A 25,478-nucleotide genomic window follows, 5' to 3' on the forward strand; every position below is an offset into this window, starting at 1 on the left:
TCTTTTTTTTTTTACGTATTTTGAGAATTTGTTACAGTATATTGTTAACATGAATGTCTCAGTCTGGCTTGTTTCACAATACTAGCACTCATTACCATACAATCATTGGACAAGATATCTTATCTCTGTTTGTTGTCTACACAAGTCAAGTCAACTTTATTCATATAGCACATTTAACAGCCGAGGCTGACCAGAAGTCATACACAGCCAGAAAACACTGCCAACAATGAAAGTGAATACAAAGAAGTACAAGGGGACCAGATAACGCATGCATTTATGTTTTGCTTTGTAAAGACAGTTTTCAAATGTGCACCAAAGCCCAGCTGTGGTCCTGAGGAACAGACTCAGAGATTGACGCAAGTATAAAATAAATCAGGGACACCAATTTTAGCACTATTGTGATTTTTGAAATGAAACATCATAATAATAAACACATTTTGAAAAAAATCTCCTTCAAAGCTGCCTTTTTCTCCTGAACTGACATCCTCCTATTAATGCGATAATAAGAATTAAAATGTAATCCTTATCCAATAAATTCAGTCAACGAAAAACGTTCAGCTGAAGTAGAAAGAATAGTTATGAAATGCTTTAAAAATCTGTGAGTGAAGATAACGACTTCCATATGAAAAGTGTTTGCTTCCAGATGGAAAAAAATATATATTTACAAAAGTAAAACTTCTTCTGTTTAATGTCAGTGACAGTGTCATCTAATCTGAGAGAGAACTGAATATTTTTCATATCCACCACCTGGTGGCGTGCTGCTCCAAGGTCTGCAGTGACCTTAATCACTTTATCAGGACTAAAGAGAGCAGTCTACTGGAGGCCATAAAAAAAGCTAATCCATGTGCAGCAGGACTAAGGTCTGCTGATCTCCAGTGCACTCACACTCTGCACCTCCTCAGTCTGATTTACATGCTGGGATTACAACCAGACGGCCTCTTTGTTTGATTGCATTACTCCAGATTAGTTCAACAGATTACAAGATTGTTCGACTGGAGATCGTGAACACAGGACTGTTAAGGTGATTAGAATCAGAATAAGCAGTAATGGTGCATTCAGTGATATGAAACTTGTTTGAATCTTCAGCTGTTACATATTCTTACTGAATTCTTGTATTCAGAAATAACAGTTATATGTTGTTGTTAAAACTAGAAGAACAAGTTTTCCCATTCTGTAATACTACAGCAGCTGGATTCTTCATTACATTATTATGAATGTGTCAGAAATAAAAGTTCAGACAGAAAGTAATTCACTTACAAAAGCTCCTATCCTTACAATAGCATATTTCCTGTAATTTGTTCTATATAGGTGAAGCAGAACATTTTCTGCTTCCTTTTTAAGGAACAAAAGGGATAGTTTGGTTTTTACAAGTGGGGTTGTATGATATTACGTACTTCTTAATACTAAGTGTATTAGCCACAGGAGATCCTGGCTAGCTCCGACCCTTTCTTGAGAAACCTGCCGGAGTGCTGCCAAGGAAGTAAGGCCATCAATTGCTGCAGACAGAGTCACTTGTAACACGTCATGTAGCTCACATAAAGAGAAGACAAACAGCCAAAGACAATGTTGTGTGGAGTGTAAGTGTACGCAATGTAGAAAACCTCAGCACATTCCTTTTTTTGTCACTAAGTCACTCTGTTTTGGCACTATTTCCACCTGCAGCGAACTGATCAACTGTCCGGGCTTTGAAAGAAACAACAAATACATTCAAACTTAAAAATAGCCCCACAGAGACTATAACCTGCCGTGGATGAAAGACAGTACTTTTATGGACTGAAGTACACAGAGGTGTGATGTTTCTTCTCTTACATTAACAACAATAAATGACGAGTTGAACCCTGAGATACTGTCTTTTTCTGTTCAAGTGTCGATCACAAAGGTATTACTCCGCATAACTTATCCTCATGCTATACTGACACTTGTATCCTCAACAGTGCCACTTGCGAATATAAAATATGGGCATCATTTTGCAATTATTTTTATATATACATAACAAGAGGAAAGACTTCTGCAGATGGAGACTTAAAAGACCTGAAAAAAAGGAACATCTGCGGAAACTGGAGGACAGGAGAGATCCCAATATACCTGCGTGATGCAGGAGTGTAAACTGTACACCCAAACCCATGAACCCGGAGAATGAGCAGGACCAAAAATTACATTCAAGACTCACCTACTTACTGAATGTCAGTGTTTTACAGACACTTTGAAATGTCACAAATGAAATGTCATGGAAAAAAAGATAAGCCAAAAGAAAATTTGTCTTCAAAGTAGCATGTTAGCTTGCACTATTTATTTATAGCACGATATCCATACCCATGATCTGCATAACATGTTTACCTTATCATAGTACAGCTGTTGATGGAAAGGGAGAGCTATATTAACCAACTTAAACAGCCATTGTGCTGTATCAGCTGGATAATGGCTGCTTGAGTTTGTTAACTTTAAGTTTATCAGCCACAGGAAAAGCCAACCAGCATGGCTCCTTTAAGGAAAGACAGGAGGGAGTGCCTGCAGTGCTGGGCATGCAGACACGGTTGTTTGCTCCATGTAATATTGTTAATCTAAAAATTTAGCCTCAGCAAAACACTTTGCGTGCGTCCTCCTCTACATTTAGCATAGTCACTGATCAGCTTTGCGATTCTGCGGACTTCAAAAGAGAAAACAAACTTAAACAAGAGAGCAATTTTTTTTACAGCAAATGCACTCGACTGTGAATGCAAAAGGATCCTTCGATGGACCTGTAAATTGAAAGAAAAATGGTTTAGAGAAACAACAGGTCAGAATGAAGGAAGAAATTATGCGGAAACTGAATCACACGCTAGTTATTGGCACCGGTGTGTAAATTAATCTCGTACCCTCAAACACATACCCCTTGAAAGCCCACTTCATAAATAACCAACAATAACTTTTAGATTGAACACAAAGAATGTGAATGCTTTATCAAATAAAAGTGAGCAGAGCTACAAACTCTGCTATACCTGCTCGGTGCATCATAACAGTATGATAAAAGGATTAAAATTGGAACAATTAATGAGAAAAAAACAAGCCAACATATTGAGTTCCAGAAAAACAATCAAATTATCAGCATCCGACTGAGCAGCGGTCAAAAAAAAAAAAAAAGCATGTTAGTGTGTGTGTTGGTTAACACACAAACAGATGAGTAGAAAAAAGAAGTGTGAAAGCAGCTCCAGGCCAGATGCCCTCCTGGCCTGACTCCTCAGAGCGATTGCTTCTGGCAGGGAATCAGATGGAAGGCAGAGTCATTTATATTTCCTGCACCACCCTGCAAGCTGTGGAGGCAGGGAGCATTTTAAATCCTGTCTTAGGTCAACAGGGACCTCAATGGCTTTGATAACAAGTATCCCATCTTTGATTCCTCACTCTTCTGCTGTCTGCAAGATTCTGCCTTTGATGGGGGGCCATGCACAAAGGTTTGAAGTAAGCACAGTGAGGTAGAAGATGGAGAATGACGATGTTCAGGTGGCTGTGCTGACATGTGGGAAAAGTAGAGACAAGGGAAACACAAGACATACCAATGGAGCTCCATGTCACATTAATATCCCACAATCATGTCTGCTGTGTACACAGATGATGAGGCTTCTGATGAATTATTCATGTTTCAGTCCTGTGGAGGTAGCGTATGAAAAAATCCCCTAATAGATCCGTTTTGTTTTTTCTGTTTTGTTTTTGTTTTTTAAATCGAGTGGAAAAAGAAAAACTGGAAGGTGGGCTCACAGATCTGCAGTGAAAATCCCTCCAGGAATTTAAATCTTGCTATGTTTTCCAGACCAAGTCCCAGGAGGACTTTCGATGTTTCTGAGCCAGGTTTCAGACTCCAACCAGAGCAAGACAATCCTAGACTCTTATCCACATCAGCCAGACACAAAAAAAGCCTGACAACCGAAGGGCTGCAGAGAGAACATGCTGTTTCTGTCACTCAAGAGGAGATTGACGGGGAGAGCAGCCCTTTCATATCACCTAAACTCCTGTTGAAATTGAGGTGAAAACCTCTGATCTGCAGAAAGATGCGTGTAGTGATCCAGATCAGATTTGTGACAGTGTTCATGTTTCCATAGAAACGTGCCCGCCCAAACACGCCAGACTCAAACATCCTGAACGGTGTCAACAGATGGTTTCTTGAAGCTTTCGGATGATGAAGACTCATAATCTGGCAAGCATCAGCTATACTCAGACGTAAGCCATATTGTCATCTTAAAAATATCCACTGGGGAAATGTTATCTGCTGATGATGGCTAGAACTCATTTGCAGTATTTGTTTGATTAGATGAGAGATTACTGCGTGTCTAATCATTTAACAGCGCTAAAATGAAATGTGCCATCATCTTGGAGTACAGAAAACCACCTCATCCTTCATGCCATATCAGGAAATCGACACTGTGCTTTTCTTTTTGTTCTCAGATTTGACAGAACTTTGGCTGTGACAGACAGGTTTTGAAATCTTCCCTGCAGTCAGCTCCAGTCTGGTCATTTTTATGTGCTCTCATTAATCTCCTTTGTTCCCATGGTGTTTCTGAGTGGGTAGAAATGTGGAAACTTGTGAGAGAAGACGACTGGCCGATACTGCGGTTGTTAAAAAAGAGCAACCCCAGCTCTTTGAAGTTAGACCCGCTTCAGCTCACAGTAGAACACAAAGGATGTAACATTGGAGGAGAAGCAAAAGAATATGGGTGCGCTAATTTCCATAAAATAGAAGAAGAAAAACTCTCAAAATGAGGCATGAGATGAAAGATGTGGTTTCACATTAACACATTCAGGTAATAATAGTTCCTTCGCGTTCAAAGATACTTGCAGAACAAAGACAGCTGCACATAAAGAAGATCTCTGAGTGATAAACTGCCTTCTCTACAGGCACAGACGCAAAAAACAGCTGAAAGAACTGACAAATATCATGGATTGATTTTAAGATGTGGGCCACATTTTCACTTCAATCCTCAATCGTTGTGCTATTTTTTCCCAGACTATATCTCCTTTGCTCCTTTTCATTGTAATGTTTTTACATTTCATATGGACCAGACCTTGACTTCTCTACTATCTCACTAATAAGAGCTGGACAGCTCATACAGAACACTGAGTGAGCCGATCTATGCTGCTCATGGACCAAGGTTCATATCGTTCCCTCTATTATATTACAGTCCCTAATGAAATAAGACAGACTTGCCAATATTATAATTGAAATTACAAAAAAAAATATATATATTATCCAATTAAATCTTTTAAAGTAATTTAGTATCTCTGGCGCATATGAACCTTTTCACTTTTCACCTTGCCACTTTCTTGTCATATGTTGCCATGCTGTCATTTGAACCCAGAGGCTCTATATAAAGAATAACACAAAGAACAAGTGTGAGGCTGCAGAGGAGTCAATTAATTTAAATACAATAACTTAATAACTGTCAGTCTCCTGTTAAATATTAATGTAACAAAAACATGCTATTTCAAGGACCTGGATTAACTCAGCCATAGAGAAGGCACTCCTGAAACAAGATGAATGGTGACTGGGACAAAAGAAGAGCCCAGGCTTGTACTTACTTACTTCTTCTTAATGATGCCTTTATTTGGGGCCGATGACAATACGACACAGGCCTTTACTTATTTGTAACATTTTTACAAAGCAAAGATGGAAAAGACAACAAAATTGTAAATCTACATCAGAAAGATTATTTAACGGTGTATGAAATGAGGTCATCAACAAACAAATTACATGTCAAATCGCTAATTTAATATTTTGTATGCAAACCTGCTGCACTGTGGAGGAGAGAGGAAGAGATTCCTTGTTAAAAGAATCACTGATGAGCGCTGTGCTGGCCTATTGATCTGTGTAAACACAGCAGAGGGCCTTTAGTTCTTTGAAGTATATTGAGTATTTTTAAAGTATGCTGAATTATATCTTGCATGAAAGATGAAAAAGCTTTTGTTTTCTCAATCTAAAGCAGCACAGTCCTCCTTGTCACTTACTTGGGTTATTACTCAGTCCATCCTGCAGGAGACTCTGAGAGACTAGCATTATCATGTCTTCTCAGATGTTGGGGTAATCTTCATTGTTGGAATTTGTTTCACACAATACATACAATATCACACATTTTAATAAGCATGAGAGCAGCACATGGCCACAGTGGTATACAACAGTGCTTCATTAATAAATCCCCCCATGGCACACAGAACTGGCTCTTCTGACCACTCAAAGCACTTCATACTGGATTATTCACCCTATGCACCGACAAAGCTATACACTGGCTCATCAGATGCTTAATCTAATGATCACTCACACACTCTCACACCCTAAACCCAACCTTCAAGAGCAATATGTGCATCAGTATCTTTTCAAATATAATTCCACTTCAAAACTGAAGGAGGCAGGGAGTGTACATCTGATTTTTCTAAACTGATGGATACATCCCTCCTTAAAACAGACTGTTTATGCAAAGCTCCAGAGTCTCGCTCAGGCAGTTTAGTGTGCACATTTTTCAATTCACAAATATACAGTCAATATACAATAATGAATGTTGGCCCACAATACAATACACATTAGTCATTTTCTACTTAAGATGATGAATCTCTAACAAGTGCTCAGATAGAGTGCTTTTTGTTTGAACAAACTGATGTTTTAACTTCTGTTTTGTTGTGACTTCCCCCACACATGAATATTTTCCTGAACTGATCCATCTCACAGGGTAAGAAAACAAATCTTGTGATAACTTCTGCAGTGACTTTATTGTATTTTTAAAGGAACTGTGATGACCAGTATCATGCCTTGTCAACATGGCATCATCAGGCCGCTATTGTAGCCCCGCGGCCTCCTCGACAAAAGTAGCTAATGCAGTGCAACATTCCACTACATCAATTCACAGCTTCCACACCCACTGATATGCATTTGATTAGTCACACCAGCATGGCAACGGGGACATAAATAATTCATCTGTGCAAGTGACAAATGAGGCAATCAATTCTGGGACAGCATTCAAAGAGAAACTATTCAAATCCCCTCTAAATTAATTTTGTGCCTTTTACTGGCAGTGGACTAGAAATTTTTATGCCGATTTAATCAGATGATGTTTTTACTGACTTCCACAAACATTCGGGTGTCAGAAAATGTTTTTAAAATAATATGCAAAACATCAAAGTTTTTACTGACTGTAAACCATTCAGAGGTTGTAATTTTGCGCATGAAATCGCACTAAAACACTTGCAGCTTTAAATATTGGACATCGGTTTAAACTGCCGGAAGAATAGCAAGTATGTCTGGAACAGGTTATTTGACATTAAAGAGTGAAACAAAAGGAGGGATGAATTAATTTCATATTCTGTCTGAAAGCAGAAACACTACTCTCTATGAATGTAAAACCCTTAGAATGAGCTGAGCTCCTCTATGAGGGAACAGTTCACACTTGACTTTGACCTCCAGGACTTGGAGAACAAAGGACCTGATGCATAATTTGCCCACAATTATTCTGTCTATTCTGTCTGTCAACTGTAGCCTGAATGATGATCAGCAGCCTGAAAGCTGCATCCTGCCGCTCAGACAAAGTGAATTAACGACAGAGATGAGGTTTTTAGAATCAGATGTGAATCAGGCTCTTGAATCCTCATTGTTTGATATCTAACAGCGACCGATCAGGCTCGGCTTTCAACATTTACAGGTTGCTTAAACTTAAGTTCATCGTTTTTTTAAAACGTCACTCCCTCCAAATTAAACTTTAAAATGTGTTGTTAGCACCTTAGCTTAGCAAATAGTTTGCCAATGCAAATGCTGAAACCAACCACAACCTCCTTCATTATTAATTCTAAACAGCAATGCTGAATCCAAACTGGTCAAAGAAAGTTTTGTGTGCAATATTCAGACCAGACTGGATAACATTGTTATTTCATTAAACCTAGAGTGTAATACTTTGTGCAACAGCAGTACTGTATCATACTCGGTACACATCGCTACATTTCTCTGATATTTTTTGCTGCGTTTTTTACTTTATTTCTTAAGGCTATATTATGTGTAAGAGCAACCTAACCCCGAAACCCCCGACCCCAAGGCAGGCATTACTAAAGTATTTATGATTCTTAAATCAGTAGCCTATTTTCTGAAGGCGATTTGGCTCCAGGGGTCAGCCAGCAAGTATAGAAATGGACTTTCTTTCAAAGCACAGGCCATTATTTACATTTGACTAGAAACTTGAAAAGTGAAATGTGGTGAAAGTATTAGCTGTTCTTGCATGCAGATGTATCTTTAGATCAAAACTTAAATATTTCAAGATAATCAATGAGATCCAGGAGTGTATCACTGCTGATTTTTGCAGCTTATGTTGCTCTGCTAACAAAATGTTTTCCTGCACAACACCAAAGTCTTCCAAAGCTCAAGTGGACGATACTTCTTTCTCCTCACAGAGGAACATCAGAATACCTGTTTTATCTCTAATGCCCTCAGGATGGGGCTATCTTGAGCCAACCTTCTGCTATCACAATGCTTCAAGCTACAGCAGCAATAAAAGAAATGATATATAAATCTAGTCCAAAAGCTTAACCTCACACAAACATGTAATATATTTTGGAAACCGAACCTCAAACCTTCAACATCTAACCACTATCAGAACCAAACTAAGTCAATAGCTCTCCAGAGAGGCCTAAAGTACAGGTGAAAAATTTGGAGGATGGAAAAAGACTTTAAAGAGTGGAGAAAAGACCTGGAAAAAAAAAAAACAGAAAAAAACTTTAATGCTAACTCACAGTTAGTAGGACAGACAATCCCATTGGAATACTCTGATGCCTTGCAGTAAACAAACAGGTTGCCAAAGCAACTGTCAGTCGCATGTCAGTGTCCCCTTTTTGTTTTTTTTGTCCTCTTGTTGGTTCAGAACAGCAAGTCCCCAGCAGACAGAGGCCTTCGTTTGACATTGCCTCAAAGTTAAAAACAAAAAAAAAAACTGCAGAAAACGAGCAGGTGCGTGTGAGTCACTGACACACACACAAGGCCAACAGGCACAGAAATCTGTCATGTTGACTTGTGTCTGAGTGCTTCACTTTACATCACACAACCAGCCAACTTTTTTTTTTTTTTAACGCGCACAAGTTTTTTGGGAGATAATCACGCTCCATCCACGACCGAGATTCCTACTCATCCATCACCTCCCGATGGGATATTCGTGACTAACAGAAAAAAACTGACTGCAGGCTAACAATCCTTCACTCCAGCTTGCATACAGCTGAGTTGAGGTGAAAGCAATGGCCTTTTGTTGAATTACCTTCCCCTTAATCAATGACACTGTGTCGGAGAAAATATCTCCAGGAGAACAGCGGAGAGACTCTGTATCCATCATGGAAGTCTGCAATGGATGACCCTCATGCATCACTCTGTCAACATTCATCAGACTTTCATCAAAATGTAGAGGGATTGTAACAAACAGGACACATTGAAACAACACAATGAGGATGAATTATTTTCTGTTCTAAGTAAAGACAGCAGAAGAAGAAAATGTATGACTATCATATCTTTAAAGCAAAACTTGTTTAAACAGCCGGTTCAACTGTCAGCCTTTTTGTCTTTTTTTCTTTTCTTTTTTTTTTCAATTTACGACTGATGTTGACAAAGTTCTCACAGTCCTGGACAGATTGAGCTCAGGGCGAATAATTCATTACAGTGGAGACATCAACAAACTGTGGCTTTATGCTTATGTAAAAGTCACAAAAATATGAAGCTGGAGAAAAAGATACCTGTTCGGGTAGCTCTGTACTCACCTTTATATTTTATTCAAAAATATAGTCTTTCATAACAGTGAGAGGAATAATGAGTCAGTCTGAATAGGACAAATAGGCTATGTCAGAAAGGAGAAGCTAGGGTCTGATCTATAGTTGTTGACAGGTGAAGAACAGCAAGAAAAATCTGGTCAAACAATTCATCTTCTTACAGTTTCAATTATACTATTTCATTGATTTTATAAGTTGAGTGTTCTATACATAAAATGTCATTGCACATGTTGATCAGTTTGAGTAATCATAAATATAAGGATGCTATAATCATGGTTTCTTGTTTTAATTAGCCTCTGCTTAGCAATTTCTCTATTTTGTGAATTCAAGAGAGTTTTTTGAAATGAAAGAAAAATAAATAAATTTTGGACTTCACAAGAAAAAAAACTTGAATGACAAGGATCGCATAAAATGTAGCATATTTCTCTTCAGATCAAACAATAAGAAAGCACTATTCCTTTTTTCTTTTGAGATGAAGAAGTGATGATGTTTTAGGCAACCATTAACACACAGTAAAGAGAACCCTTAAACATTGATCAACACAGTCAATCAGAAATGTGAATAGTTGGGGTGCCTGTAGCATAGTTGTAAGTGTGCATGTATGGAGACTTTATAGCTTTTTTGAGGGAGCAGGTTCAATCCGCCCTGTGGGACCTCTTCCACATGTCCTTCCCCACTCTCTCTCCCTGACGTCAGACTCCACTGTCCTATCGCTACAATAAAACACATAAATCTAAAAATAGACAAAAGACATGTAAATAGTTGTTTCATGATGTCTTTAAATGAAGGATGTTGTCCCAGAAGCCTCTGAGAGGGGGCAAAATTAACCATTACGTTTGTCTTGTAAGCCCAGCTTAGTTGTTTAACTGACATGAAAGGACTACACATTATCTTTACTGTTTTAATTATCTTTCAGCGAAAAGCTGACATGTTAACCTTAAAACAAACATTATCTATTTAACTCCTGATGAGTCCCAGTATAAGACTTTTAGCAGTCAGTAGCTGCACATCAGTGTGCTTAAATACTGTCCTTTTGCGAAAGAGAACATTTCATTAAAATCCTTTTGTAATAGGACCTTGACCTGCTGTGCTCATCTGAAACTCTATTAATCAGTAATAAGTTGTCTAAACCCCTTCTGTAACATTCACAAGGCATGCACTGAGGGACTTTTCAACACTTTTTTTTAGAGTGCTGAGTGAGTACCTGAGCATCCACGAGCAGGTGTCTCATCAGGGTCATGGACTTCTTCAATGTGTCCCTCTCTCCTGGGATGAAGGCCACATCCTCGTCAGGCAGGCTACACGGTCTGGTCACCATGAACTGAGCGATCTGGTCATTCAGGCTGTTGAGAGACTGAACTGCTGCAAGAAAAGGAAAAAAAAGAAAAAAAGAAGATCGTTAGACACAGAAACCCAATTGTGATTACAACCCTTTCATTAAAGCCATGTCGGCCAAGCAGCTCTAAAGTTTGTTTCCTCTCTCTCGTTGGATTTTGTGGATCACTGTGGATGTAGATGACTTCCTTCATCAACAGTCACAGTGGAGCAGTTTCTATTGTTCACATCCTCAGAATAATCTCTTTTAAGGATGAGAGGGGCATCATTATAGGCTAAAGCCATTACCAAGAAACAGAAACTCACATTCAACACAAATTAAAATGATATAATTCCCTTGTTTTCATGGTGACAATCCCAATAATGATGTCTTTTCTTTCAGTTTTTTTTCTTTTTCTAAGTGGAACAAAATCTTAGCTTCATTAATGTCGCTTAGCTATCTGTGGGGAAGCTCCCTATAAGAGGCAGCGGACACTATAAAGCTCTTTGTTTGATAAAACTTCCATTTATAAAAGCAAAGATGAAAGCATGCTACTTTTGAAGGGCATCCGACTTCAAACATTTTTTATCTCGCCATTAAATGCTGCAATCTTATTCTGTTGTTTGTGTGTTACGGTAACAAATCCTTATGTTTTCACTTCTGCAAACATTTTGCACAGAGTTTTCCCCTTAAAGATGTAATCTTTGACAACAAAAAAAACAAAAACATTTAGGTTTGTTTTTAATTGTGAAAAACGTTCATTCACGAAACTAAATAACATGTTTTTCAGCTTCACACCATCATTTCCTCTTAGTGGTTAAATTTGACACTTTACAACTTCCTGGTCTTGATAGAGAACATAAAAGGTTACAGTGACATTTAACAAGTTTAAAAAACAGATTTTCACCAACAGGGGTCTTTAAGTCGTGAAGACGTTGGTCTCCTCCAAGTGACTTGGATAAACTTAATTACAGAGTTCATTACCAAGTGTTCTTATTTTAGAAAGTAAAACAAAAGGTTAAAATTGTATTAATTCAGACAAAAACTGGGATTGAATAGGATGGATTTTTTTTTTCTTGTGAGCTAGTTGCCAGGTACTTTTCTATTTTCCTATCTTAGGGACTGAAGTAAAAAATATTTTGTTTACCTAGTTTACGTTTCAGACACTTTTGAGTTTTTGTTGATTGTGTGTTGTGTTGTTTACGTCATGTGTTTCGTTGTACTGTCAGTATGAATGTCAATGGCTGTGTTTTCATGTAATCTAACTAACGATATCTTGTCAATAAAGATGTAGTAGCACAAAAATAGATCAACTTTATTGTCTGTCCCAACAGGGACAACAATTCTCCTTTAACAAGGCTCAAACAATAAACACAACGTTTCATTAAAAACACAAGTGCAGTACAGACATTAAAGGAGGACTGTTCAAAACAACAGCTTCTAAAAAAGGGTCCATCTGATTTCTTTCAGGATGGTTATTGCAGAGGGAATAAAGGATATTTTTTAAATGTGTTTCCGGGCCAGAGGGACTTTGTAGCATCTGCCTGATTTTATATTTATGATGCTTTTATTCCTATTAGGTGAGCAAATCCATTAAAAACGCATAAAAAAAACTAATCATTTACCATTCACCATGGAGGAAGCACTTTGGAAAAGGTCTGGGCACTCGCTCCTGGTCAAGCATCACTTTCTCTCACGCATATACTTACACAAACACACACATAAACAATCACACACACACATCAGCGAACAGGCTGAGACGACCATTTGGGGCGAAAGTGACGGAGCAACTGAGGCAATGTGTGACTCACTGAAATCAGCCAAGGTCGACTTTTCAGCAGACTGATCAAAGATTTACGAGCACCCCTTCCAGCCTTCTCTTGAACTGCAGGACACGGCAAAAAGAGGCATGTTTACGAGCACACGGGGCCCTGCAGGCTGCAACACATACATCAAATCTGTGCAGGGTGGTCGGAGGGGTGTGAGGAATAACATGTTTACAACAGAGTCTGACGATAGGTGTCTAATTTCACATTCAAGTTTTACAAGGTGTACCTCTCGGCCAAAAAGACAGGCAAACATGTCGAGTTATAGCACGCTGCTGCTGAAAATGACATGCTGTCAGACTCCGAGCACAGACACATCTTCTTCTTGCTGCTCCACTTTCACTTTTTATTCGAAACTTTCTGCCTCACACTGTGAAATCTGACGGAAAAGACAGGTGGCTTTCTCCAAAATCAATTTAGCTTTGACTGTCCTGAATATGTCAGGAAAAACATCACAATCATAATCCGACAGCTTCTCTCTAAGGCCGAAGAACATCAGAAAGATATCACAGGAACAAAAAAAAAACAACATGGTGCTCAGGTTTGAATTTGTTGAACCATTAGTAAGGGCTCACTGCTCACTCGGAAAATTGTAACAAATGCTTAAGCTTTCAGCTGCTCATCAACATCTGACAGAATTTCAGCCGCGAAGGTGTACACCTGCAAGTCTCCAGCAGCACCTGCGCGTTTAATATTCCTCAGGTAGCAGCAAAGCAGACGAAGAAGCAGCTTGGAGATGATAACAAACCTCATGCCTCTACTGAGAATATGGAAGGGAGGAAACCAGATTTACACATTACTGATGAGACACAAGAGCAAGTGTGAGACTCCAAACATGGCCTGATAAAGCTCATCGTCTTGTAGCTGCTGCCATTTAACATCAAGAAAGTTTGATGAGGGATGAGGGAAGAGAAAAAGCAAAATGGCCATTTTGATCAGCACCTCTGTGAAGCATGTTAGCGATCGAGCCACGGATAAAGCTGCCAGCCATCGATTAAAAGAGAAAAGTTACAACAGATCTTAATAATGTTAACGTTTTACAAAGCTTACTAAATAAAGAGCTTTTCTTTCCCTGTTATACACAGGAATAGCATTAACATGTTAGAAAAATAACTATAATGATCTATGTCATCAAATGTCTAAAAATGTGTTTCATTCATTACATGAAGTGTGTTTTAAAGTTGTTTCCTTTTGGTCCAAGGACAGAAATGAGATGTGTGAATGTCCCTTAATGGATCCATCAACTTGTTTCTTCATTTTCACTTTTATATCTTAGTTATTGTAATTTTAGAAAAGAGCAATTCACAGATTATAGTCCTGTTTAAAGTTGTCTCTATCACTCACTCAGTGGTTTATTTCCCCCAGGATTTCAGTGGTAAATTCCTTCCCTCACATTGTTTAAGTGCAATCACACACAACCTAACATCAGGCTGGACTTTCTTTAAGTCTGCGTCTTTGATGTAAAACGTAAGCCATGCAAATTGTCGAAATCAGACGGGCATTGTGCTTTTCTGCAAAGCGCCCTCCCACACAGGTGCCCCAGTGCTTCCAGTGACTGTGAGACAATCTTTGTAGCCGCCCACAGGAGAGCAAAATAACATCAACAATGAACTCTAATGAGGCATGTTGGTGTTTTGTCAGTCAGCACAGCCCTCGTCACATGAAAATATAATGTGCATATGGAAGACAAAAAAAGCAGCACATAAAAGCATTTCTTCCTCTGGGGAAAAGCATCCATTACAGTTTCAGCAGTTGTCTGACATCATATAAAATATGATGAATTAAGTTTGCTTTGTTTTTTTGTTCCTTTTTAGAACGTCTAAATCAGTTAAGTCAGCTGGCTCCTCCAAAGTTGTGATGAGAACAGGTGAAAGGACATTTCTGCTTCTGCTTGAATTCGGGGTTACAGTCACAGAACCCAACCAGCCTCTGCTAAAATCAATTTGATGAAGCGCCAAGAACTCCACTCTTTCAAGCCCGAAGAGACCCAGGCTGGGATTAAAAGGATGAGGGAGTCTGTAAGAATCTGAAGCAATCCTGAGGAAGAGAGGTTTAGTGCATTTCAATTACATCTTTACCACATAAATACACAACACAATCATGTTGGTGGGGACAAAAACCTCATTGAAACTGAACCATCCCCCAGCTTGTGAATGTTCGTTTTGAGACTTGTCAGTGAAAACATGCCACTGTAAAGCTGACTACAAGTTTTCTCAAATGCAGGGATTTGGACAGATCAATTATAGCTTAGCAAAGTTTACTTTGCATAGCGATAACTGAATCCCACTCTGTATCTGACAGAATCGACACAAGCCTGTAATTTTGTTGTCTGCCTCATTGTTCTGCATTGCTATCTGCAGGATTGTTCAATTTACCCGCTGATAGTTTGCACGCTGCAATTCCCACAGAGAAATTGGATACTTTTTTTTCCCCCCCAAAGGAAAACATCTCATGCCAGGATGTAGCGTAGACTGATCAGAACAACATAAATCTGTTTCATGTGCATTGCAAGAATGTAACAGAAGGTTCCAGAAATCATTCTTATCTTTCCGTCTGGATACATTACATTTCACTCCAATGTCACGCTTCCACACATCCTCAAAAACCATTTGATCTTTTCCCTCTGGCTATACTGTCCACTCATTTCCAATGCAGAGCAGATGGAGGCTTTTGTGTGTGAAGGGCTTTGTCTGCCTTCACGAGCAAAGCAGACGAGCGGATTTAGCAGAGCGACCCTGTGCAGAGAGCAAACTACATGGTTTTCTCTGTTTCATACTATGGCTCTGAGTAATCAGACAATATGTCCAAAATAACCAGACAGTAAGGATCTGAGGCAAAGCGCCAGGCGTCTGTTTTAGCTTGTTTAGACACTAAACCGGATCTTATCTTATCAGATCTGCATCCAAACAACTCAATTCAGCCAATTTCAAAGAGGAATATCACACGTCTATTGTACCTTCTTTGTATCCTGTTTTACAGCTGGTGGCAAACCAACAATTATTATGTAGAATACTAATTCATGTACAGCATGCTTCTGAATGAGTTTGTGTCACCAATAAGTAAATCAGGAGAATCCTCACATTGGCAGACACATCGATCAAATAATCACTTCTCGCTTACTTCGTAGATTGTCTCTTCACATTTAGGAGAGTCAAATGTCTGGTCACAGTCTTACAGTAAGAATAACTGAAGTGTATAGCAGGTAAAGGCTCTACCTTGGAACAGCATTTGTTTGCAACTAATAGTAGCTCAGAAGCTAGCATAATTCAGATGGAGTCATGTGGAGATTTTTAAATTGCAGGGAAAGATGGTGATTGTGCTAGATGAAGAGCTGAAGGATTGCTATTGTGACAAACACATCTCTGTACCAAATGTTTGTTTTATTTTTTTTTTATGATAGTTGATGAGTTAGTGATGCAAGACAAGCTTGAGTTTCTGGAGGTAAAGTCAAAGGCTCAGCAGATTCTTTAGATATCCTCCTTTCAGTCCCATGCTACTCAGCTCAGCTGCTCAGCGACATGACAGATTTTTACGGCATTGCAAAAACTTTTTCACTTTTTATTAGTTGAATTTAGAATATCTCTAAAACAAAGTTTTGAGTAGAAATAATATAAGCACTGTTAAACAGAAAGAGCAGCTAACTGAATTACCTCATTTCCCCTTTAACTAGTGACGCAGTCTGCTCTTCAGTTTATTTGACAAGTAAAAGCCGTTCCAGGTAAGACACTGAAGACCTTGAGGGCAGCCTGGAGGCAAACGTCTTCACAATGATACCTCTCCACACTGCAGTTTTTACCAAAACACCAATTTAAAATGTATTACAGAAACAGAGGGGTTCCTTCAGGTAACTCCAATTTGCATAATAATTTTCTCATACATCACAAGGCCATGTTTTCAAGTCTATTAACATTACCATTTTAAGTCCGTTAACAATGAAACACAAATAATGTACAATAATGCAGTTTATTCAAAACACAATTTTATACCAAGACAGACTTTTATAAATGCATATGACGCTTAATAAATTGGCTCAACTACAAGCACTACAAGCACCTCACCCACTCCCACACCTCAAACTACACCTGTGTTATATTTTTTACATATCATGGGAGAATCTGGGCAAACAGCCTTAAACGCCACAGTGAACGCTCCACATCGGTTTCGGAGGATTTCTTGGGGGATTCTCACCCAGTTTCAATAAAAGAATTCATTAGGTCCACCTATGCTGTTTCAGCAATGACACCTGTCTTGTTCAATTTATCCCAAAGGTGTTGAATGGGTGGATGTCATGGCTGTTTTGGGGACAGTGTGTCATTCCTTAAGGAAATCATTTATTTTTTTGGGATGAAAGAAAAAGTGAAGCACAGGTCCAGTGTATTGACAAAAAGTTTGTTGCAATGTCTTAAAATTCTGAATTCAAAACAGTGTGGGACTCTTAACAGACAATTAAAAACAGATTAAAGACAGATTTTCATTATTCAAGCAGCACACTTTAATTTTTGGTAATAAGCTCTCAATACACAGACAGATCAACATCCCATGAACAAACTCAGTGTTGCCCTGCAGATGCACTCATCATTGAAAACCATCCACAGTTTTATAACAAATCTCTGGCTGTCTCGTCTCTATGCAAAACATATTTGGAATGACGTTCTCAACCTTTAGAAAAATCAATACTTAAAGACAAACAACTGTTTGCAAACACTGAGTGGCACGCTTTGGTGACGGGTAAAACTGTATCAGAGTGTGTATCTTTCCATTACTGGGAACAAACTAACGCCCTAAAACTAAGACAAACATCCTCAGCCTGCAATACACATCCATGTACTTAAGGTCTTCAGCGAAGATGAGCACAGGCACACAACTCGCATGAATCTCGGATCGTTATATTATAACCCAATTTGTGATTTGCATATCTGAAAATACCAGCTACAGGCTAAAAGATCAAAAACTTCTCTGAACTCGGGACATTAATCCTTAAGATTTAGCTCTTAGTAGCCTCCCACATTATCCTTCAACATGCAGTATCTCTGCATCATCAGTAATATACAGATTTATAATTAAGAGATTCCGTTTTTTTCCTTTGAGTTATACAACAGAGGTCATAGGTAGTCTGCTGAGGTCAAACCCTCTTAAGTCCCATGGGGATTGAAAGGGCTATTTCTCGCTGTGTCGAGCAGTTCTGCATTAAAGCATGACACTCCGGAGAGGAACCACACACTGCAGGAGGGATTTCATTTTGCCCACAGCAACATTGCCACCACCTGGTCGCTTTGATAGATGCTGCAACTGCATGAAACGAAAAAAAATTTGACTCTTTTTCCTCTCACTAACCGCGGCCTGGACAGCTGCAAGTCAACCTGTGACAGGATTTTATTTAACCCTTTTGAAAACGTTTCACAATCCTTCTGCCAAGTGTGTAAGTCAGAAAAATGAAGCCAAAAAAAATGCACATCTCTCCAGCAGTGTTAAATAATTGTTATACAGCCATTAAATCTTCTATAGATGTCTTGTATCTGTTCATCAACTACCTTTTTTTTAAACAAAATGTCATTATCTCCAAAGAATGAAAGGATTTATCTGAAGGAAAAGTTCATTTATGAACTCTTCAGAACCTGCTAGTGATCTATAATTTAAATATGGTCCGTAACAGTCCACAGAACGTCAGCACAGAGCATCCTCCACTGATTTCTCTGTAACTTTGATCAGTGTGCCACCTAGTGAGAAGTACAAGAGATCAGCACAGAGTGATCCAGGTTTCTCTTTCTTCCTCCGAGTCAAAGACTTTAGAAAAACAAATCTCAGGGGGAGTGCTGAACTGTCGGCTGAACATTAAAGCCTCCGATGGCTCTTTGATAATGTGCCTGAGGCCTCCTCTTCTGCACCTAATGAAACCACTCAGAGTATTGTGACTCTTGCTAAAAACTCATCTAAGCCGCACGCACAGACACATTCAGGTAATTAATTTACAGATAAGGAGGAGCGCTCCTGTTTAATGATGTATGTGTAATAGGGAAAAGGGCAAGAAAACTGTCTGCTGTCACAACAGGTTGTGGGTCGTGACATGGACTGTGAATGATTTTCACAGATTTGCAGGGGTGAAACTAATGTGAGAGTCTGTGATCATCACACTAGTGTAATTAAATCACAGAGCGGGAGCAGGTAAAGGCAGCACAGAAAGCAAGGAAATCTTTTAACAGCCGTAAATGAGTTGAAGCAAAAAAATAAAATCCACCCTCGGGTCTTCTTATGTAACACTCCTTTGTTGTTCAGTGCACTCTAGGATTCACCATGTTTTAATTTATTTCACTGGCATACCCTCTTTCCTGCAAACTACCTTATCTAACCCTACACCAGCGAGTCACTTCACAGGTTTCCCAAAATCACTTTGATGAACACAAGAGTGATAATGTCACAAAGAGCCGTGGGCTATGTGTGTGGGAGTTAAAACTAGCATGACAGCAAAAGAGGTATAAGACAACTTTAGATATGACATGTCCCTGCATTTGCATTGGGGGTTTTTATACTAGAATTTTCAAAGAAAGTTAGAGCTTCTTCTTTGTTTTTCTCTCAATCCGAGCTTCACCACAAGCCAAAACAAAAAAAGGCCACTGCAAGTTTGATGTGTCAAATGTGTCATCACGATGGCAGAGTTTCAATGTTATCCAAAGAAATACAAAATATAATGCAAAAAAAAGTGAACCCAGGAGGGAAAGTTGCATCACTTTTAACAGTTTCCAGCAGCAACCACATAGCACGAAAATGAGCTTAAGGACAAACTTTGAAGAAACATCCGACAGACAGACGAGGAGAAATCTCTCTGCATCAGCCGAGATAAGCGGGGGGAAATAAGGATCCTCTAAGAGAGTCGGGGTAAACACTGCTTGTTAGAGAGGACCTGTGTGAGCTCAAACATGACATTTGAAAATCCAGAGCTGCATGCCGGAGTGCTTTTTGAAAGCTGGGGCTATGGGCGGCAACCAGTGACAAGGCTGCAGCCAATTAGGACTGTTCGTGAGCAAGTGGCTGTCTGTCAGGGCGGATGAAAGTGGGTCATAGCCGCAGCCCATCTTCGTAACGGAGCACAATGGCAGGTAGCTCGAAACTCTCAAACTTGAAATGAGACAGACGAGGATTAAATAGCTGAACTTTAAATTTGCTCTAATATGGGGTGACGGCTCTGAATCCATTATCATTATCAGTCACTTTGATGCTCCAAATTGAATTTCAGAGCAGGTTTCCAACAGTAGAGGAGCCACTTTAAAAGTTCAGACTGCAGGTATTATCACTATCGTTCATTACCAGGCTCCTGAGCAGGTAAACAACTCTGTGAGTTCAAAGGCACATCAGCAGTACATATTAGCACGTCAGACGTTTCTGTGTGGAGGAAAATGCTGCCGACATATTTTACGGGCTTCTCACTTCCCTCTCACATCAAACACGACAGACTGTGCTGGAGTGGAGAGACCTAAGAGCTGTTTAATGATGCTGAGAGTGTCAAGGTTTTTTTACATGTGTGTGCAGGACGGCTCTAACCAAGATGACATCAGAGTTCTGATGCAATAGCCACTTTAAAATAATTGCTGGTTGGATTGCTAAACCAGGAGAAAGCCTAAGCCTCTGATCTTTTGTCTCTGTTCAAGGTCTCTGGTCCCAGTTCCGTCTACAGGTTTGGTACAACTCACATGAGAGGAAAAAAACAAAGCAACTAAAAGATATTCCTGACAGGAGCCTTTAATTCTGTACTAACTCAATCAGTGAAATACTTTTATGCAATCAAAGCAGTAATGTCAAGAAATGTTCTGTAAGTATATCTGTAAAACACTATGTACATATTCTTTATTAATACTAATGTATAACTGCTTTTTGTCTGTTTGGATGTTTTATTCAGATTTCTTTGACTTTTTCTGTTGGCTTATGAGAACATGCCAATAATTTGAAAGGCCATATAAATGTATTAGGATTCATTGCTTGATGTCATTCTTTAATCGCCCGTTCATATTTTTAGTTAGCTATAGCTAAATGCTAGCTATATGATATCATTTAATGTTTACATTGTACAAAGAGAGCACAGTCTAGTGAAGTTAAATTCCATGTGTGTTAAACATACCTGGCCAATAAAGCTGATTCTGATACCAATTAGTCCGAGTGTTTAAATTTCTGTTTGAGCTAAAATGTGAAAACTGTGGCAGCTTTTAAAATGTATGGATTTGGGGCGTAGTGGTCAGCGCACACTAAGTACAGAGACTGTAGTCCTCCAAGCAGGCGGTCCAGGTTTGTATCCAACCTGTAGCTTTCCCGCATGTCATTCCCCGCTCTCTCTCCCTGATTTCTGACTATCCAGAAATCAGGGAGAGAGAGCCCTACAATAAAGGCATTAAAAGTCCCAAAAATGAATCTGGATTTGCAGCTTCACTCGACTTCCATCGTAGTTATCTTTTGGTTTGGACAGTCGGTTGGATAAAATAAGACATTTTCCTGAAGTTGCAACAGCTGTTTTTAATCCATATAAACAGATTAGAAGATAGATTTATTTCGGGAATTAAAAATAGCATTGAAAAAGAAATCTAAATGACAGATTTTAAAGTTTAATGCTAACAACATGATTGGCTCACAGAGGTCTTGAAAAAATCTAATTGGGTTAAGATAAAAGTGTTGAGCCTCATGTGAATGTTCAATTTTTAACTAGAGGAAGTATGAATGTTTTTTAAAGAGGGACTGAGACTCCACTAATTTGGGTCCAGATGAACCTCGGTTAGCTCTCTTACACGGCTTCTGAATTCTCTCTCATCTAAATGCTTCTTACCAGGCTGAACTTTAACACTTAAAATCCTTTTCCAATAAATGTTTACCATGTTTGTTCCATGTAAAGCCTTATTCCACCATTAAGATTTTTACAGTACCACCTGTGTCGCCTGAAATTTAGTAACCAATGTCAAATCAGCAAGACCCAAGGCTTTCCTTTACTACTAATGAGCTTGGCAGCTGTTTCTGCACTCAGTGAGTGTTTGGACTGTAAGTGGAGGGTGTTTTTGATCTTCATTTTGTTCACTGGTGGTTTGATGGCAAATGTGAAGACTGAGAGCAGTGAAGCTGTGCCAGGTGCAAGAATGCATTAGGTGGGAAATTCAGTGTCATAAGTCATCAGTTTGTCAAGTCAAAACTACAAGTCAAGTAGTTTTCAACATGTGAAAAGGAGCATCCTCTCAGCGCTCCAGACTTCTGTAAAATTCACCTTGTGAGGCACTTGTAAGAGCATTAGTGTTTGACATGGGACCTCTGTGAGCTGTTGGCTGCTGTGAGTTTGGTGTCAGTAACAAATCCTCAAACAAAACTAGCAGCTACTGTAATGTAATACGACACACTGGTGACTGGATACCCGCATTAAGACTTATTACCGAGGGAAAAGAGCACAAAGCAGCCATTGAGCCCCACATCACTGGGGCTGGTTGGTTCACACATGTGGACAACACTCACTCCACTTCCTCCTCGTTCTGTAAAATACTTCTTACAGAATTATCCAGCTACTTGCTACTCCTCTGACATCCATGCTCTGTGCAAATCTTAACTTCGGGCATGAAGAATATTCCTGCTTTGAAAAATCTAAATTTGTAGCAACAGCACATGTGCAGTCAGGTCTCTTGCCATGCCTGCATATGAGATTTACAGGGCGTAGGTTGAAACACAGCTCCGCTCATTAGCTGTTACACTGTCAAAACATCTCTGAACTGTATGTACTTTTGCAAACGAGTGTGCTGCTCTTTCCTCAGCCATAATTTATGGAGTTAACCTTTAAGAACCACAGATAGGCCAGGCATATATTTCTCTAATGGAAACAAATGGCCCCTTTTGAACTTCAAATAAATGTTGCTATTGTTGTTGATATTTCTAGTCACACATTCAGAGTCGTTTCAACTTAGTCCCTCATTTTAGTATTAACATGCACACAGTCTGCACTGTCACTTCCCATCCGTGCACAGCGTGTCCTGCATGTTAAAGAGACGCACCCCAGAGAATGGGCTATATTTCATCACCACAGGAGCGCTTTCACTAACTACTGATGCAAATTTATACAGACTGCAAGCACACCAGATCCTCCTCAGGATTGCTTTTTGCATCACAGTGCCGTAGTGCAGAGAGTGATAAGAAGTGGGATGTCTAATGGGAAAGGAAAATATTTACCGTCACGCGGAGCTGCATAAGAAGGCTGAAACATTTTTTCAAGCTCAGGTACTTTAAGTAAGCTGCACTGAGGTGACAGATTTACAAATTAGACTTTCTACAAATGCAACTTCTGTAGAAGTTTTCCATTTTCTGGGTTGACTGTTCAAACTGTCCTCTCCAACCTCTCTATCAAACTCTGTGTCTCCTCTGTGGTGTGTTGTAAAATGAACATGGGTGTTTTGGGAAGCAGCATAAGTCTGAAAACAGTGGAAGTAAGGGCTTTATGGCTGGCAGTGGAGGAAAAAAGGAGGACAGAAGTACTGGGCACGGTGAGACAGATATGCAGAGTCAGCAGGCACTCAGGCAGAGGGTTCAATGACGCAGAAAACCCAGCGGGGGCATGAACGCTACACTGGAAGCTGCTGCTCTCGAGGTGAGTTTCTTGAAAACATTTTTTCTTTTTTAATCAGAGCAGCTTTGTGTTTTGTTTTTGTGTCTTGCAACTGATTAAAATAGGAAACGTTGTTTTACTGGGGAAGGAAGTTAAATATTCACTTTTATTACTTCATTTACACATTCACACAGTTACACAAGCACACATGTATGCAATGATACAGACGCCAAGATGAGCAGGATTAGCCTACCTGCTTAAAGCTGCTGTTGTTTATCTATCTAAAATTCTCTTCCAACTGCTCACTCTGGACACAGCAGATCGAGCAATGACAAATATAGCTGCTTAAAAGTGGTGGAGATGAGTGACTATTAAATCCGGGAGATGTGCTCACTAAGCGCACAGTACTCAGCTTATGTGCTTCCTCTTCAAAATTTTGCAATAACCCTACTTTCCGATGAGTATGTGTGTGTGTGTGTGTGTGTGTGTGTGTGTGTGTGTGTGTGTGTGTGTGTGTGTGTGTGTGCGTGCGTGCGCGCGTGTAAGGGAGAGATAGAGACAGAAAGGGAGGGAGATTAAGAGAGAGAGTTGGCACAATAGTTCATCGTTTAAGACAGCACTAGTTTCCTTTGAAACAATGCAACTTTTGAATTTATGGCTCACGACAGCAAAGTAGTTCTTCCTCGATAAACCAAAGACATTCAATAAAAAGTTTAAGTTCAGTGATGTGTTGCGGTAACAAATTGACTTATTGGGCTGCAGAAAACATCAGGTCTTAATCCGCTTTGAGAAAAAAGTTTGAGACATGTGATGTGCCACTTTAAATGGGTACTTAAATGGCCTTTGTTTAAAGATTGTTTCTGTTTGTTTTTGAACAGAAATGGTCTTTCCCCATTTCTTCCCTAATTAACCACATACGTTTAGTCAAAGTAGAAAACAGAAAGTATACCCCGTCATAGTAATAAACGCCAACCTACACACCCTTAAAAACTCACTTTGAATTCAAAGTATATTAGTAAATGTTTGTGTCTCTGTGTTGGCACACCTTATCAGCCTACTGCAACTTTGTGTTGAGCTCTTATTAGCAAACATTAGCATGCTAACACAATAAACCCAGACGGTATGCATTATATCCTCCAAACATCAGCATGTTAGCGCTGTCGTAGCATGTCACAATGCTGTCATATAGCCCTTTGATTAATGTAAATCTGTGTTTAAGTACAACCTCACAGAGCTGCTAGCAAAGCTGCAGATCAATGGCTTCTTCACTGCCATATCTGTTTCGCATGTGTTAGCTGTTCATTTCAGTGTGTCGTTGAGAGTGCAGAATAATGGAATAGGCCCAGCCCTCATGCCCTCGTGGACGAAGAGATGTTCTATAATATTACAACGTCCTTGATTTTTATTCTAGCTCTAGGGGGCCTCTGCTGCATGCGAACACCTCGCTCCCTCCCCACAAGGCCTGTCTGCTTCGACTGAATGATTAGATATTAAAAAGATAGATGAAAAAGTAACAATAAAATGTAAGATGTATTAACACTACAAAGGAGAGATATGGAAGCAGTCTTGGGAGCTGCTACCTTCTCCACTATGTGTGATTGTGTGAATATGTCATACATATAAAACACAGCCAGAGTCTGTATGCGCTCCATAATGCAGAACATGTTGTATAATACTCAAGCCAAGTTACTGTCCTCAAATGCTGCAAGGAGGAGCTCCAGAGAAGTTCATGAAGCATCAGCTAATCACCCATCCAGTCAGTGAGTAGTCTGCTGTCAGTCAATGAGAAGATGTTGATCTCTTGACAAAGAGCAGACACAGATTCAGAGAGAAAACAGCCGACTAATCCAGTCAGTGAGCCTTCATCGGTTTATTGATCATCCTGAGGTAAAGTGTGTGACTGAAGATACATGTGACACCATTCACTGAGGACCTGGGGGAGCTTTTGCAACCAAATGCAAGTATCTGTACACTGCAACTCAATTAAACCAAGCACTAGGGCTGGGAGATATATACTGTATATTCATTT

General features: G+C 39.4%; 1 protein-coding gene across 6 annotated transcripts in view; it reads right to left on the minus strand.

The window, feature by feature from the left end:
- Positions 1 to 25,478, minus strand: part of kaznb (kazrin, periplakin interacting protein b) — a gene marked incomplete at its 3' end in the record, with an annotated part of 104,209 nt that overhangs the window by 72,994 nt on the left and 5,737 nt on the right. For 5 of the 6 annotated variants that reach the window (XR_013778887.1, XM_079341517.1, XM_079341519.1 and 2 more), the window contains exon 3: positions 10,958 to 11,115. Coding sequence is in view for 5 of the 6 variants with exons in the window: in XM_079341517.1 (XP_079197643.1) it covers positions 10,958 to 11,115 (158 nt within the window). The remainder of the gene's footprint in view (positions 1 to 10,957; positions 11,116 to 25,478) is intronic. The other variant, XM_079341518.1, reaches the window with a different exon arrangement.

The sequence above is a fragment of the Symphodus melops genome (assembly GCF_947650265.1).
Source record: "Symphodus melops genome assembly, chromosome: 4".
In the NCBI taxonomy this organism is placed as follows: Eukaryota; Metazoa; Chordata; class Actinopteri; order Labriformes; family Labridae; genus Symphodus; species Symphodus melops.